The sequence below is a fragment of the Boleophthalmus pectinirostris genome, unplaced genomic scaffold (assembly GCF_026225935.1).
Source record: "Boleophthalmus pectinirostris isolate CB_2022bp ecotype Guang Dong unplaced genomic scaffold, ASM2622593v1 HiC_scaffold_14, whole genome shotgun sequence".
Classification (NCBI taxonomy): domain Eukaryota; kingdom Metazoa; phylum Chordata; class Actinopteri; order Gobiiformes; family Gobiidae; genus Boleophthalmus; species Boleophthalmus pectinirostris.
In genome coordinates, this window is record NW_026571047.1 from 14,279,073 (window position 1) to 14,296,391 (window position 17,319).

General features: G+C 37.8%; 2 protein-coding genes and 1 long non-coding RNA gene across 3 annotated transcripts in view; 1 reads left to right on the top strand and 2 right to left on the bottom strand.

Moving 5' to 3' along the window:
- The window catches only part of svild (supervillin d), a 48,621-nt gene extending 47,003 nt beyond the window's left edge, over positions 1 to 1,618 (bottom strand). The window contains exon 1 of the mRNA XM_055149904.1: positions 1,300 to 1,618. The gene's annotated coding sequence lies outside the window, so the exon portion shown is untranslated. The remainder of the gene's footprint in view (positions 1 to 1,299) is intronic.
- On the top strand, positions 1,577 to 5,005 carry LOC129407809 (uncharacterized). Its single transcript, XR_008631720.1, has 3 exons — positions 1,577 to 1,707; positions 3,916 to 4,078; positions 4,152 to 5,005. It is a non-coding gene; the product is annotated as an uncharacterized LOC129407809 (long non-coding RNA).
- A 623-nt stretch (positions 5,006 to 5,628) lies between these two features.
- Positions 5,629 to 16,930, bottom strand: nmt1b (N-myristoyltransferase 1b). The gene is made up of 13 exons (XM_020936729.2): positions 16,784 to 16,930; positions 11,533 to 11,666; positions 11,352 to 11,460; positions 11,136 to 11,280; positions 10,547 to 10,665; positions 10,294 to 10,385; positions 9,970 to 10,086; positions 8,807 to 8,977; positions 8,242 to 8,350; positions 7,640 to 7,810; positions 7,395 to 7,562; positions 5,957 to 6,094; positions 5,629 to 5,876 (listed from the first exon to the last, which is right to left on the bottom strand). Exons 2-13 carry the CDS (start codon positions 11,547 to 11,549, stop codon positions 5,853 to 5,855), a joined length of 1,380 nt encoding a protein of 459 aa, XP_020792388.1. The 5' UTR covers positions 11,550 to 11,666; positions 16,784 to 16,930; the 3' UTR covers positions 5,629 to 5,852.
- Between the last annotated feature and the right edge of the window lie 389 nt (positions 16,931 to 17,319).

Here is a 17,319-nt window from a genome sequence, read left to right on the forward strand (position 1 = left end):
TTTGCCATTTATGTAATCCCAAAAACAGTTATTGGGCAAAAAGGAAGAAAAAACAAGTCATGGGCCACTCCCTGTTAAGACAGCGTGCAGATTCACCATGCTCCACGTATTGGTTTTGGGTGAGTGGCTATTTTTGTCTATCAAATTCATCTGGGAACAAAATAAAGTTCTACTGAATGTTATCATACACAATGCCCTCATGCAAATGTACTGAACATGTGCTTTCCTGTTGAGCTGTTGACAAACGGACAGACATAGTGGCGATTACTTATCAAGGCCTGTTGTAACACAGACCAGGAAGATGCCTCAAATTGGGAAAATAACAATCTGGCAACAAGCCTGAATATTATAGCCGTTGGATATGAATAGCTCAATTCAATGCAATACAAGTGCTGTAGAAATTTAATATGGAGTCTGTTTTATGACTAGGCAAAGTAATCCAGACTGCGCCCTAAAAATATAAAATCAATGTAGTGAAAATGTTAGAACAAAAGAAAAGATATTTCAGCAAAAATATACAACCAGCTTTTGATCAGTGAGCCTTAAACCTTGAAACCATGTAATTCTCTTCTAAACAATCATTTGCTAGGCTTAGTTGCTTTTTACACATTGCTCTATTGTAGCTCTCAATGGCCTAAGAGAGTATTGTTGTAATGTCAATTGCTGTAAATCGCAAAGCTAAGTTCAGTGTACTATTACCTCCAAGTATTTGCATAGCAGGGACAGTCTGGCACAGGCAAACATGACTTTGATTCCACACTATGTCACCTCCAGGTTTGACCCACTTTTCTGCTTCACCAAATGTTACCAACAGAACGTACAGTAACAGCCAATTCAGCAGATGTGTTTTTCTATGCGTTTCTCACAATTTTGTTTTCACAGGTGGTTTTCACACCGGGCTATCCCAGCTGCTCCTCTCCTGTCACTGTTTACAGAAAGTTTGTGGTTAGCATTGCTTGTTGAAATAGGCGAAGTCTATATTATATTCCAGTTTGTCAAGCGCTATGAAATAATATGAACACTAAACTTGCAACACAATATGATATTATAGTTCTAATACTGCAAAATCAGCATTATCTGTTGGTTAACTAAGGAAATTTCACAAGTTTACGCAATAAAGTTTCGACACTATTCATTACACACGCCCTTTGCATTTGTCTTACGCTTTACCGGTACAACAGGTGACCATTTTCGTGCTCTGAAACCTGTGTTTACTGAAGAGACTTGAAGCTATTCAAATGTATTACGCTGTCATTACGCACTCACTAACACTTAGTAAGTTAATACGTTAAGGCTTACCTGTGATCCTTGTGAAGATGCTTTCTCAAGTCTTGCAAAAGATCGAATAGGGCAACGTTTTGGCAATGCTGTTGAGAATTAAGGCGATTATGAAAGAAGAAGCTTTTCAAAGTTTGCGGTTATGCTAACGTGACTGCAGAAGCTAAAGTCAGGGGTGTGTGCGTAAAGCTGTTATTATCGATAGAAAAAAGCAAATGTAAAACACTACAATGATCTAATGCCTTGCCAAACGCCCTGCCTGCAGTCCTGGTGGTCCGATGAGGCTTCGGAGAGGCACGGGGCTGTGTTTTGCCCGGGTACAGCAGCAGCAGGCGGACTGTAGGCTGATCCAGGATCTTCAAACTTAAAAAGCCCCTCCGCTTCTGATTGGTCCGGACTGGAAACGAGAAGCGCTGATGCTGCTTTCATGTGCGTCTAGTAAAGTGTGTTTTGGGGTCAAAGACTGCGGAAGCTTAGACGGGTTTAATGTAATTATTTTAGAATGATCATATCATCAAGGCCTCACCCGTCTTTTACTTTGGGAGGAATATGCCAATGTCCATATGAAGCTACTGCAATGTTGTTTTACATAGCTAATTGGATGTGTAATAATACCGGTAACAAACACTGAATAGATGAATAGTGATGAATACTTTATGTATACTTGGTTTAATTTTGTTGCAAATGTCAGCATTCTCGCTTGCCTTTTGTGACGTATGGGTCTAGTAACCCGCTCCAATATTACAAAGCTTAATTTCTTCTGATCACACCAAACCATTCAGGCTAATTTTGTAGCATTATATTTTAATCTCTGACGCCCCCTAGAGGGCAATATTTTTCATTACAAACTGTTAAAACGCTTTGAGTGCCTTGAAGGTGGAAAAGCGCTATAGAGAAATGTGACCATTTACCATAAAGAAGAAAACATTACCGGCGGTGAGCGGTGAGATAGTTGATATGTCACATTTTCTGGACCATTAATGCATTGAAAAATTTGACTGTATCCAAAATGAGTGCTTATCGTGAGCGTCGATCTTCATTACGAGAGGATGGCCAAAACACCGGTGGAAAAGCCCAATTTGAGGGATCCTGGTTTTAAAGGCTGAAACAAAGCAAAATGGTCCCATATCTTAGGAATTACAAACAAGTTGTGCTCAGCATAATACTCTAAAACAATTCAAAATAACAAAATCAATCAATTGCTTTAATAACTGAATAACTTTTGAGCGAACCTTTGCTGTAAGTGCTTTGGTCTGTCCCCAGAGTTCAATGTTTGCGGATTGGAAAATAACCTAAAAACATATATATTTTCATAAATACATAATGAACTGTTTATAATGAGCTCACCAGATGCAAACTGCAGTCAACCGCCTACGACATATGCCGGTTAAAAGACGTGCTGTAGAATTTTGAAGACATGTAGAAATAAAAGTATGGATCACCTGCTCCAAATTACTAAAAGATAAAACCGATTTGAGTCTGGATTAAAACCGCAGGTGGTAAAAACAAAAAAAACAAAAAAAAAACAAAAACTGGTACATTTTATTTTATTTTAAAATCACCTATTTTTGTATCGTAGAAGCAGATATATCACACATGAGCAGATATATGTTACTTTTACTTAATTGTTTGTCCTCATTTTCTATATTTTATAGTTCAGTAAATTAGGGGAAAGTGCAGTTTTAGTAGCTCAGTTGAGAGTTTAAAGAATTTTGCAATAGCTGTTTTTATTTTCAACATTATACTTTGCATCGGGGTTCCCAGAATTAGTATCAAAACCAGATACTCATCGATAGTAAAAATACCCCTGGATATATAATAATATACCTGGAGTTATGTTTAGTTTCGTTCACACGTTTAAGGCACAAGTACTTCATATTAAGGCTTCTTAGTTCTTCTTTCAAACTCGGTTCCACCTTGTGATGTCATGTGGTAATATAGGAAGTGCTCCACTGTGCTTTTAAACTCCATGCACCTTCATTAGAATAATTTTGGATGATTTCAGTCCTGGAATCTCAATCTCTAATGTGGATCTCTACTGAACAAAAGGTTAAAAAAAAAAAAATGTAGCTGTTTACTTGAAAACTACCGCTTCATGACATCACAAGGTGGAACAGAGCATTTTGAGTTTTGGAGATGTAAACAAAGTAATAATAAAGTGTTCCTCAAACAGGACATCTGGAGTAAACATCAGGAGTATAGTGTAACCCAGAACTAAACCAAACCTGATCTAACCCAGAACTAAAGCAGGACTAAATTAGGTCTTACTTTGAACTAAACCAGGACTAAACCACGGTTTACCCAGAACTAAACCAGGACTGAACCACGTTAAACCAGAAGTAAACCAAGGCTTAACCAGGTCTTATCCAGAACTAAACCAGGACTGAATCAAGTCTAACCCAGAACTACACCAGGTCTAACCCAGAACTAAAGCAAGGCTGGACCAGGTCTAACCCAGAACTAAACCAGGTCTAAACTAGGTCTTACTTTGAACTAAACCAGGACTAAACCAGGGCTTACCCAGAACTAAACCAGGATTGAACCAGGTCTATTACAGAACTAAAGCAGGACTGAAAATGTATATTATGTTAATGCAATTGTGACTGTATGTAAATCTAATATAAAGTCTCTCTTCAGAGTGAAGGCCAATGCCCCCCCACTGCTGGACACTGAACAGGGGTCTACAAGGAAGAATTCAAAGTATATGACAAAAACAGGCTACAGTCCAACACAGAGCAGGATGTACTGACAACTGAAGGACTTGAGAAGAAAACAGGTCCACAGTAGAAGAATGCAGAAGGTTGTTTCAGTCAGTTGTTCATGTGCTGGAGGTATATTCTGTATGTAGCTCATGTTTGTTTCTGATTCTGCAGATGCCTGCAGAGCAATGTGGAAGCAGTGAGACAGACCAGTGCACCCTCTACTGGACACACTCTCAAAGTGTACTAGTTTCCAGCCCACGCAAAAGTCTACAGATGTGTAACAAATAAACACACACTTTGAAGAAGATTCAAATGCTCTTGTGTATACACTTTGGCAAGAAATACAACAGGAGACACACTGTTTCCTTCAACCTACCAAGCACTGATGAAGATGAGGTTGACAAACTTGCCCTCTCAGAATGAAAAGTTTTAAATATTTTCTAACAAAGCACCAGTATTTCTCTTTTTCTCTTAAGGAACAGTACCCTCTTTCAGTTATATGGCTACAATCAGCTCCCTGTTTTTGTACTCTTGGTCTTAAATCTTTATTTTATAACAGTTCTTATGAAAGCATCGGTTCAATCAGTCTTTATTTAAAAAAATGCATTCTGATATTATAATAGACTGAGGTTATTACAAATATTTAGTTCACTGGGGGCCTGAAAATTCACCAAGTGAGGGGGTAATGTGTAAAATGGAGATAAATAAATGTAGACGACTAAATTACAGAAATAAGAGAATAAGAAGAATCAAGATCACATGTAAATATTGTGTTCACACTCCTCAGTTTCTGTTAGCAATTTATTTGAAAGGCTTGATATTGAGACCTCTTGTTTTTAAGGTTTGTTAGTAGATGTGTTTATGTTGACAGAGTCGAACTAAACCTCATATTAAACACTAATGAGCCTTACAGAACATGCTGTGTTGCACATCTGCGGAACTACCATCATGTTAAACATCCACTGCCTTTTTTCAGAAATCAAAAGTGGTTCTTCAATCAAGGCCCTCACGTGGTTGCTCCAAAAACGTTCAAGGGATAGCTATTTTGTTTGTTTTTTGTCTTGTTTTGCTCCTAAGAAGATTTATAAGTATTAGTGAAAAATAATGCTTAACTCATTAATGTACAATAAATATTTTCATGTCATCATATGATATAGCATAATCATTCAATTAACATTAAACATTTAACAATCAAACAAATTAGAGGATAAGATTTACCCTCAGATTTACCCCACATCATGTGATCACATTGTGCAAAATCCATGGATGGAAACTCAAATATTGTAATATTTAATGCCACCTGCAGCTTAAACTAAGAAAATGCACAAAATAAAAACATTTCTTTGTACAGAGTGGACCCCTACAGAAAAAAAGCAAGACAAGCGGCTGTAAGAAATTTAAGAATGTTAGAAATGTAATTTAAGTGAATGGATGCATATTGCTTATCATGGGGGAGTATGTGAAAGAATGATTAATGACCTTCTTCTAATTAGATTTATGCGAAGACTCTAATTTGCCATTGGGGATAGATAAGTGAATATGGGACTCAGTACTGTAATGTGTATGTACTACTATGACCAAATGTCAAACAATAATGAAACAATAATGTTGCCTAAAATAACTAACCCACACAAATAAACACAATAACAACAGTATGACTTGGTTTAGTTGTCATGGTATCACAAACAATTCATCTCTGTCACAACAAACCCTCACTGAATTACTGGCACAAAAATGATAAATTGTCAGTGCATACAGTTTTATTTCTGTAATCTATTTGGTGGTTTCAACTTCAATTTGGCTCTGCATTGTTTGTAATAAAAGTTATATATCCTCTGCTATGACAGGCAATCTCTTCTTTTCAAGGGCAGATTAGCTGGCTAATACAAACCCCACCTGTAAATTATAAATACAGTTTAGGCTGTAAAAATGGGCTTAGATAAGAAAAAATATATATTCTTAAATGTGTTGCTTACCTTGTCTGGATTTATGGTTGGACATTGCCAGTTGTACAGGTAGAAGTTAAGACTATTACTACTTATGTTGAATTTGAGTTTTTCCAAAAAGCTCTTGTTGTCCATGACGTCTAAGGCCCTGAAGATGTCAAAACCTTTCTGTTGGTTAGAGGTAAAATAGAAGAACACTGTTACAGTCACTTGTGGCACAGAATTGAATGTTTATGTTTATGATGACATTGTCTTGAGCTGTGGTTGTCAAAGTGGGGTCCAAGGCCCCAGAAGATATCAGAGGCATTGCAGGGAACCCCCCAAATGTTGTCAATACAACAAACATAAAGGACAATTGAGTTTTGAATTAAATAACATATTTGTTTTCATTTACTACTTTATATTAGTAGTAAGCCTGCATGTATAATTATATCATTTTTACATGTATTTCTACAATGCTCATGAGTTTGTTTAATATATTTTGCTTTGAGTACACCTTCCCTTTGCTCTAAAATTCACTGAATATATTTGGCTAGTTCTAACAGTGTTCATTCTCACAAGGGACCAAGAAGATTATGACTTACAATGTAACTCATCTATTACTATAAAGTAGAGCAGACCAAAAATCCTATTTAAAAGTTGAAACAAGTTTATGAATAATAACCTAGTGCTATATCATATTAATACACAGTGAACCCAACTACTTCATCTGTCAGTGAACCAGTGTCAAACCTTGGGCTAACTTATAATGATTACAAATTTAACTTAGAGACTAGGGTGACAACCTCAAACTGTAGAAGAATTGTTAAATGTGGGGGGACGTGAGAGGACAAACTCTGGAAATTTAAGCTCATAGAAAATAGCTTCAACACCACATCATTTTTTTGTTTCCATCTATCATAACGCACAGAGAGATTGGAATAGCAATAGATTTCTGCATGTTACAACTCTCAGTACCACGCACCTAAAAAGTCCTGATTAAAAATATTTAAATTCACATGGCATCAATGAAAAAGTGGGACATTCTCTAGTAAGTGGGGCGAGCATAGTCTGTATAAAGAAGTCGACTAAGGGACTGTGACGTCACCCATAGCATTCAGCTCCAGTCAAATGAATCTCACAAGGCTTGCAGTTAAAGGAGCAAATTTGGAGCCGAGTTCTGTATTAGGAATATGAATTTATTTATGGACAAAATAGCAGGTCCAGGATCACATAGAGCAGGTTAATATGAACATTTTATGACCTAATTGACGAGGGTAACTATAATTACAGTGAGAGGGGTGATGTTTTTCAGTGTAAAGTCAATTGGAGCCTGAGTCAGCAGAGTCCATGATTACTTCCTATTTGGAACGGGGTGGCTAGTGGGTTAGGTATGTCCATTTATATATACAGTCCATAGGGGATAGAAGTTGCTGTGTTCGACAACCAAAAGAGGGACAGGTGATCACCCTAATAGGGACTCGCTTACCTTTTTAGCCAGGATCAGTGCATCTTGCATTAACTCCACTGGGTCTGCTGAGGAACATATACAGAACAGGAGCTGGGCCTCTCTCAGCTCTGTGTGCAGGAAGTGATTCAGAACCTTAGAGCTGAGACCATAGAAACTAAACGCACCTGTCAGACCTCCATCTTCACCCTTAGAACAAAAGATATATGTGACAATAGATTTTTCACTCTCTTTGCCCTGTGCTCTAGGGGTGCGTTATCACTGACCTGGATTACATAAGAGTAGACCAGGTTCTCTCTAGGAAGCAGCCAGTGTTCTACTTCCTCAACAGAGAAGCTGGTGCTGAGGTCAAACATAGACTTGTTAGACTGGAGCAGGGAGTGAACAGCTGCAATGTCATCTGTGGTCATCGGACGCAGGCCTTGTGTCTTTATGACCTGGGAAATATAAGAATGACAAAATGTTTACAATGTTGTTAAAGATATAAGGTATGAAGAATTTGTATTTAAAATTTCATAAACATGACCAATCTCTGACAATATTAAAAACAGGTTTTACTGATAACAATACTAATGTGGATTTATTCTTAGTTGCAAAACATTTTACATAATGGTTAAATTTTGTTATTCACTTGGGTTGGCAGGTCCTGTAATAAATTCCAGTTAGTTTACACCTAAAGGGGCTCTGTTTGATCTGAATCCTCACTATCTAAACCCCAGCGTCTACAGCCAATCATTAATCAGAGCTAGTGCAGCCTCTTTAGTCCAATGAGTACAGATAAGACCCACTGATTTTTAAGTAAAGTTTTTGCAACGTAACTCTGTCCTGTCATTACTGGTTGTCCCTGTAGGTGGCAGTAGCAGCTTACATCTGGCAGCTTGTTGATTTTGACAGCTGTCTGCACCCCGATGTTCTGTTTCACTCCAGAATAGTTCAAGTCCATGAGCTTTCGAGGGTTCAGGGGACGATGCCAGTACCTTTACACACAGGAGCAAAAAACAGTATGAAACAAACTCAACAAAATATTAAAGGGGCACAGTGTAACTTTCCTCGTGTAGGGCCCAACACCAGCGTGTTTCCATGGAAATAGTATTGCTTTTCCAAGAATGTTTCAGATAATGAGAGTCAACATATTTATTCCTAAGGAGACAAATAGACAATGTTACCTGGTCAGTTTTGGTGGCATATCTACAAAGAGGCAAGCCACATGCTAGTAAATATGCATGTTTTTCAGCATATGGTTTGTATTTGAATCAATGTAAGATATGTTTAATGCCACTGTGGGACCATTTAGGCAAAGTAATAATAATAATCTCCTAATAATAATCTCCATGGAGACAAGCAGGTGGTGAAGCCTCTAGACAAAAGTTACAGAGTGTACCTTAAACATGATAGAAAGACTCCATGATGATGATGTGATAAGTGCTACTGACTTGCAGGTGCTCAGAGGAGTGGGCAGCACTATGTCAGCTGTGTAGAGCGCCTGAAGGGTGCCCTGCTGATTCACCCGTCGGGTGAGCTCTCGGATCAGGACTGGAGTCATCCTCTTCAGCCGCAGCTTTTTATGGACACACAAGAGTCGCACCTGCACCATCTTTATCTCCCTGAAAGAAAACACACACACATGCTGGCTTTCCAAGCTTTTTAGGGACATTAATGAGTTACATTCATTTCCTGAAGACTGATTTAAACCTTAATTACTATAACCTCAATACTAACCTATTTTAGCCCTTTTCTGAACTTTAAATAATGTTGTTGATCTTTACCCAACTTGACTTTTGTCTCATAAGACAGGCAGAGAGTCTACAGATTTTATACCCACCCATGCAAACACGTCAGACTATTAGTTGGTGGGATCCAGTGGGCAACATTTTTAATTCAAAGTGGATGTGAAACAGGAAGGTTGAAAGAAACACATTGTGACAGTGGACTGGATCAGACTATATAAAAAAGTGCAGTTCTTGTAAGGTGTTCTCGGTCAGCAGTCCTTGGTATCTAACATCAAAGATAGTCCTGATCAAAGCCCTGTGACTGCTCTGACCCAGTAGAGAACTCCTCTAGCACCCACAGGTAAATGTTAAAGGTGCTCTAACTTTTCTCACGGGGGTCCATTGTATCCATGGAGATGTTAGTGCTTTGTCTAGAATGATACAAGTATAGTATTAAACACCACCAAGTTACTGGTCAGATCTACAGCAAACAGAATACATGTTTTTAAAGGTGCTGTACCTGATTTTTACTTAAAACAGTGGTTCATTGTAAACAGTTCGCAGTGGTTCAAAGTTATTCCTCACTGAACTTATGTATTCCAAGCATCCTAATTATTCACTGTGATGAGTTTATAACTGCTTATCATAAATTCCAGATGCCAGACTAAAGTTTTGCTATGTCATAGTAATGCTATCATTAACTAGCATGCTAATAAGGCACATCCTGATTATCAGACAATATAACACTATAAATACATGCAAACAGTACACAGTTGACTTATTCTGACCTGCTGTATTTTCTGTGGCTCAAATAGGAATGTTGTATATGTTCTTGTGTGCCATTTCGGTGGTCATAATAATACGGCTGATTGTGGTCATATACTCACTTGTCATAAACTTTTACATCTGCAGGAACAGCAGCAATGAAGCCCACCAGTTTCTTATTAGAATGTACCCTGACTCCACAGTGCCACTGGGGCAGCCACTGCGGGCACTGCAAAGCCCTTTGAACAGAAAAAATAAAATAAAAATGCAAGTGCACAACAATTTCAGTCTAGATGCTATTACATTCTGAGAACATGTTATGAAGTCTTTTCTTTTTTTTGCTACATAATAATTCACTGATATCTTTCTAAGGCAAATGATTACAGGGCCCATGTTCCCCATTCAATTCAGATGAAGATACATTTACAGAAGTGACAAAGATTTACCATTTGAGATACTCCTCAGAGAAGCCCAATCTGATTGTATTGTCATCATCCTGTGTGAAGTTCTCGCTCAGAAGTGTGCAGAGTTCTTTCAGCTAAAAACAGAACTGGATAAGGCTTCCAATGATTTGTATTTCTGTTTTGCTCTATAAAGCATTTTCACAAAGCCAGTCTAAAACCGAAGGAGCCTGGAGCTACAATGAAATGGCCAAATTATCCCGAGAAAGACTTTGATAGATGCGGGTTTATGCCTTACCACTGCAGCGCTGGAGAGGTTCAGAGTGTCCCATGAAAAGCCTTGGGGCAAAGAATAGGGTTCTGTCCGCACACTGCGCTCTTCTACAGCTATTGGACCGTGACTTGTAACAGCGCCATCTACAGACACAGAAAAACAAGAAAAAAGGGTATTATAAGGATTATTTAGTGTCATTAAAGGCAAGGGTGGAAAGTAACTAATTGCAAATACTGATAATACTGTAAATGATAAGTTTTGGGGTAATTGCATATCTTTGAATACATTTTTTGAGTATATTTATAAATGTAGCCATGTGATTGCAATATTACATGGCTATATTTAAAATCTTCCTATAATAACTACAGCTCTGAGCTCTGAAAATAACATATTGTGGTTAAAAAACAACAACATATGTTTTGTGTAAAAGACTGATCTAAAATGTAATTAAAATGACATAAAAGATAACTAGAAACTAATACTTGAGCAGTATTTTACTATGTATACTTGATACTTTTACTTAAGTATAAACAGTGAGTATATTTTCAGTACTCTAACAGCAACTGATTAAAGGTAAAACCAGACATTTTGAACTTATACGAAGTAGTTTTACCAAGTTTGGGGACAGGCTGTGTGTCCCAGAAGCGGTATTGATGTTTCTTTGCTTGCTCTAGCGTTCTGGGTAGAGTTGGACCCAAATTAAAGAGGTGCAATGCCCTTTGGAGTTCTTGCTGCTTCTCTTCTGGCAATTCATTCAGCTGTTGGCGTAGAAATATAGTTAAAAGTGTGCTATAACATAAACAGAGAAAGCTCCATTTAAAACACCCACCATGGCAAATGGGTCTCGGGGGCCTTGGGGTCTCCAGTTATCCTCTCTCTTCTTGTGTTTCTTGGTCTTTTTAGCGGCGCTGCTCTCATCTTGTGTCTGCTGCTTTTCACTGTGAAACATCAATCACACAGACACAGAAAATAGACCTTTATTGGTGGAGTTAAGAGACAAGTGCACTTACTCTTTGGAGGCCATCATTGTTCAGAGCTTGTAGATGGACTGGCTTATTTTGTGATACAGTTGTGGTGACTGCTTGCTCCTTATCTGTTGTTGGGCAGCAGAGGGAGGAGACAGTCACCAAACCCAAGTCCCGCCCTGTCAAAGCAGCAGATAACCTTCTCAAACACAGGGCAAATCATTAAAAAATATATTGTCTTTTCTTTTTGTCCGGAGAGCTAGCTTGGAAAAGAGAGCTATGTGCTAGGTTCACTAATCCAACTCTTATGAATTTAATGGCTGCTGTTATAAAAACTTATGTTTGTTGTTATTTTTATATGGAGTAGTATAGAGATATATGAATAAATGTATAAATGTTTAATGGTATAATATAATTGCTGGAGCTATAAAGATATACAGTACTTGTTGGGCAATTGAACCTTTAAACAGTAGCAAATACACTGTGAGTCAAAACCTTGGGCTCACCGTCTCATTTAAAGGTCCAAAATTGACTCTTGTGAGCTTTTAACCATGTTATGATGTTGTTGCCTCATCAAAAATATACCTGGAGTTGTGTTTTGCTTCATTCACACGTTTGAGTAAACCTGCATTAGTAGTCTGTCTGCATCTCCAAAGCTCAAAATATGCTGTTCCACCTAGTGATGTCATGAAGTGGTAGTTTTAATGGTACCTTTTACCTTTTATGTAGTAGAGACTGGAAATCACAGACCTGCAATTATCCAAATGATTCTAGTGAAGGTATATGGAGTTTAAAAACACAGAAGAGGACTTCCTGTATTACCATATGACATCACGAGGGGGAACAGACTATTTTTCCTAAATATGCAGGGTTTGTGAGTCAAACATGTATGAATGAAACAAAACACAACTCTGGGTATATTGTGATAAGGTAAGGAAATATGTAATATGGGCCCTTTCATGTTTAATGTTGTGATTATTGCTTTTTGCTCCAAACCCTTGGCTTTATCCCAGTGAGCTCCACGATGAAGTCTCCTGAAATGGTTTTCACTTCACAGGTGGGGTCTTGTCAGGGTTCATTAGTGTTCATTAGAGTATGCAAAGCAGTGATCAAAGCAAATGGTGGCTCTTTAGAAGAATCTGAAGACAATCTAAAACAGGAGTGTCAAACTCAAATTCACAGAGGGCCAAAATTAAAAACTGGGACCAATTCGTGGGCCAAACTAAATATTTACTGAAAACTTTCAACAACATCTACATATTTTCCTCTTCTTTCAGGATATGTAATGTTAAACCCTTTCTTATTAAAATAAATGTTTAATAATAGTTTTGCTTAAACACTGAATCCAGAACAAATCTTATATAAAATAATAACAAAAATTTTAATAAATAATGTCTCTATAGTCTATCTGTAGCCAGCGGGCAGCTCTAATACATACAAATATAATTATATTGCGGGCCAAATTTGGCCCCCGGGCCTGAGTTTGACATGTCTGATCTAAAGCATGCTTTGAGTATTAGAGATTGACTGAAATGTTTTTTTCATGGCCGATGTCGATAACGATTGTTTAGAATCAACAGCAACCAATGTCTGATTAGCTCTGCCAATATTTTTAAGGCCAATATGTTGGACTGATTTTGATTATTTTCCCCAAATTATGTCATTTAAACTGACTACAAACTCACCCACAGAACTTTTTTTTTTTTTTTTTTACCACAAATCTGTAAGAGAGCAGTGCTGTCATATTTTGTGCAGCTTTCTCTTTGTATTAATGTAACTTAAACTGTAACTTTTTCTGTATTTTTAGGCAGCAGACTGACCAAAACAAAATATCAGTCTATCTCTACTGAGTATTACACGCTTTATTGTTTGCTACATTCTATATGTGTTCATTCATACTTATGGGTCTTTTAGTGAGAATCTACAATGTAAATATGAAACTCAAGAAAAACATTATATGAAAAATGTGTCCAAACATTTGACTGGTAGTGCATGTGTGTCCTATTTGCAAAATGTGAAGAACAAAAGAACAAAATATGAAATTACAACATATTTACCACAATGTATCTATCATCAAATTGTCAGCCAACACTGGTCAAAGCAGAAAATGTAAAATTACAAAATGGCCTTTTGTATTTTGGCAGCACCTGCTTTTCTATTTGAGTTATTTCTGTGTTATTTTCCCGAACGCATCATTGCTTATACTAGTTTTCTAATTCAGTGCTTTGGAAAATAAAAAGTCAAAGAATAAATGGACTCCAGTCATTTTACTAAAACACTTTTGTGGTTTAGTGCCCCCCACACCACATTCAACTCTGCCAGATGCTTTAATGACCTAAGGGTTTTAACTATATTTCACTTATAGTTTTATAGTAAGCCAAAACTTTCTTCATTTGTAGGCCGTAAAGTTGACAAAAACATCAACAACTTTATATAAACAACTATTTTATAACACAATGACAACCTGACCATGTATTCCTCCTTACATATAAGCTATTTTTTTCCCTCTTCTTTTTATATCTTACCTGTGACATCTCCTACATTGTGCATCCCCTTGTGAATAACTAGGAGAAGGTTGTCTGTTTTCCCAGTGGACTTGAACGCAACTAAACCCAGTGAAGAGATGCTGAACTAATACATCTGTGCCAGCTAAAAATGGCCTGCTGTGCTTTGATCTGTGCGTTTATAAATGAGAAATACATGTAAAATAGTGGTCTATGTTTGGGAGATTTAACATTAAGCCTGCAGCTATTTTGGTGACGTTGTTAAGCCAGTGCGCCGCTGCCACCAAAAACTAACAGAAAGAGAACGAAGAGAGAGGGAGGGAAAAAGAGTGAAAAGACGGCAAGATGAAGACAGGAGAGACGTGTTTGTTACCGAGCGGGCTAATTGGTCAATGTCAGATGTATGTAACGGGCCCCAAGGGAATGGTATGAAAAAAATAAATAAAAAAGTACATTAAAAAAGTAGCAAAGTCAACATCAAGGTTACCAGGCAGCAAGAAAGTCACTGGTTTGATATCACAGTCCATACATTTAGATCTGGACTATATTACATTATTTTCAGATTTTTAATGTTGTTTCCTCATCAAAAACATACCTGGAGTTCTGTTTTGTTTCATTTGCACCTGTTTAACATACAAACCCTACATATTTAGGCAGCATTTGTTCTTCTCTGAAACTAAAAACACTTTCCACCTTGTGATGTCATGTGGTATATTGTCAACACAGAGCCATATAACAGGAAGCTGAAACCCATGAATAGGTTGCAATCAGTGTGTCACAGTGTCAGATGAGAGGGCAGGGGCCTATAGAATTCTATAGGAGATTCACTGTTTTTGAATTGGATTGGCTCCATTAACATGCAGCATGCATGTTGGAAGATTACATGTGAACACATTTTATTGCTGGGTTTCAGATCACATCACAACATTCTATGGGCCAGTAACATTCAATACAGACAGGGAGCAGCTCAACAGAATATTGTTAAAATGCTGTTAATGCATGAAATTTATGTAGCTTGTCTTCCATCTGTGAGTATAACCTCATTACACTCTAGAATCTGAAAAACACAAAGTGGTTATACTTTACCAACATATAGGTTAGCCTGGCTAGCCAAACCCTTGGGGTTTTGGTGTATTTTTTCCCCTCCCTAGTCCATAGTGGCAGTAACATCTGTTTTTGAACAATTCTGCAAAGCTAATTTAAAGCCAGTGCTGTATTTAAAATTATTGCAGGAGACCTCATATTATCAGAGCTGAAAATATGCCTATAGGTTTGAGAGTGGCCTCAGGTGCACTGTGATACACTTGACTATATTCCCCATCAGTTACAATGTGGTTGTGACAGGAATGACATCTGACTTCACAGGGCACCAGTATCTGTGACAGGGGAATTGTTTTCACTGTGAGCCACTTATAGAAACATATTTGTAGTGGACAGCTGCAGACAGGTGGTCAGTACAGTGAAACTTTCAGATAGATGCATTTTACACAAGTTTAAAAGAGCCACAACACTTCTAAGACTTTAAAAAGTCTTAGATCACTAATTTCAGATCTGTATCCCAATGTAATGAGATGTTATTGAGGTTGCACTGATAGTGATACTTGCATTTGAAGTAAAAAGTGCTGCATAGGATCATTTGGGCCAATTCAGCAGGATCCCTGAGGACCAACAAAAACTGGTCTGGTGGCCGTATTTGGTCCCAAGGCCACAGTTTGGATACCTCTGATCTATGAGTAGGAATTTATTTTTAGTCCACACAGATCCACGCTGCAATTCTAAAATGGTAATGCCAATTATAATGAGAACTATACATTCTATGCCAGATGTGTGAAGTACATTGTTGTAATTGGTCTATCTCTTCTCTCTTTACCGCATGCTTTCAATTTCACATCTACAATTACCCAAAAGTAAATTAGCGCCTGATTGGTGCTCACCATAGAAACAAGTGTCATCTGTTTAGATCAGGCCTCTTTGTGTTCATTGTGGCCAAATCCAATTATGTGGAGTAGAAAATGCAGCGCAGCCTCCATTACCACCAACCTAATCAGGCTTTGGGCGGGAATCTGTCATTAAAACACATGCGTAATTGTTCATCGTGGGATTCACAGGTGGTGAACAAGGTGGAGAGACACAGGCTACATTTGTTCTGCTACATTATGGTTTACTTTACATAACTTCACTTTATCTTTTTGTTTAGAGCTTCTGCCTTGAGGATGTAACAATGTCAGAATCTCATGGTATGATATTGTCATGATATGAATCCCTCAGTAGGATATTTATTGTGATGTAGAAATTTGTAGATATACTTGGGGCAAATTATAACAGTCAAAAAGACATACAATTTAAAACTTCAGTTATTTCTTCATGTAGTTTGCAGTGAATTGGAGCAAAGAATCATGATCTATGCAGCTCCTAAAACAAAAGGTCCTATATTACACAAAATGTACTGTTTTAAGCCATGTTAAACTGCTGTTACCTCGTCAAAAACATATCTCGTGGTGTGTTTTGTTTCATTCACACACGTATGAGTCTACATCTCCGTCGCTAAAAATGCTCTGTTCCACGTTATGATGTCATGTAGGGGTGTTTTCAAGTTAACATCTACCAATTTTCTGTTTAGGGAAAGAACAAAGTAGCGTAATATTTAAGCAAAGGAGCTGGTAATTTGATGTACTGAAAGCCCACAATATTGTTATGAAGCTTAAATATTAATATTAACACACAAAATAATATCAAAATAAAGTAAATGACCCGTGCAGAAACCTACAACTTAATTAACTTTTAAGTGTTACCTGATTTGGGTGCTTGCTGAGATCTTCGACTAGATTTTGATTGGAGAACTTAAGCACCAAAACAGTCAGAAATACAAGCATAAAATAAACCGTGTACGCTCACTATTAACGTTCAATATTACACGTGCACGTTTCTTCAAAGCCTGACGCATGACTCTGAGTTGCAGGACTACATTTATTTCTACCAGTAGATGGCGCACACGCTCCTACCGTGACCCCAGGCGTGTGATGATGGCGCAAAAACAGGCTCCGTGGTAAAAGGCAAACTCTGACACTGCGCGCTTCATGTCCGGGGCATGTGAGGATAAAACCGTGAAAAGTACGACAGGAGAAGAGACATTTCTTTTCTGTAAATAGATGTGCAGCTTAATGCTCTGCCATGCTTTCAAAGTGAATAAGATCTCCCTGGTTCTACTTGTCTCCCGTGATCTCTGTTGTTTGAGAATTGGATGAATGCGCTCCGTATCTCCTCGTGTTGCTGAGTGTCGTGTTCTGTTTCAGACTCGCTGTCTCGTCTCATCCCCGGTGCTTTTATC

Bases quoted from the DNA above. Each gene is read 5' to 3' on its own strand.
- nmt1b (XM_020936729.2), bottom strand. The intron at 8,351-8,806 runs GTCAGTAGCACT...CTGTGTGTAAAG, and splicing joins ACTCCTCTGAGCACCTGCAA to GTACTGGCATCGTCCCCTGA. The intron at 7,563-7,639 runs GTCAGTGATAAC...TTTTGTTCTAAG, and splicing joins TCTACTCTTATGTAATCCAG to GGTGAAGATGGAGGTCTGAC.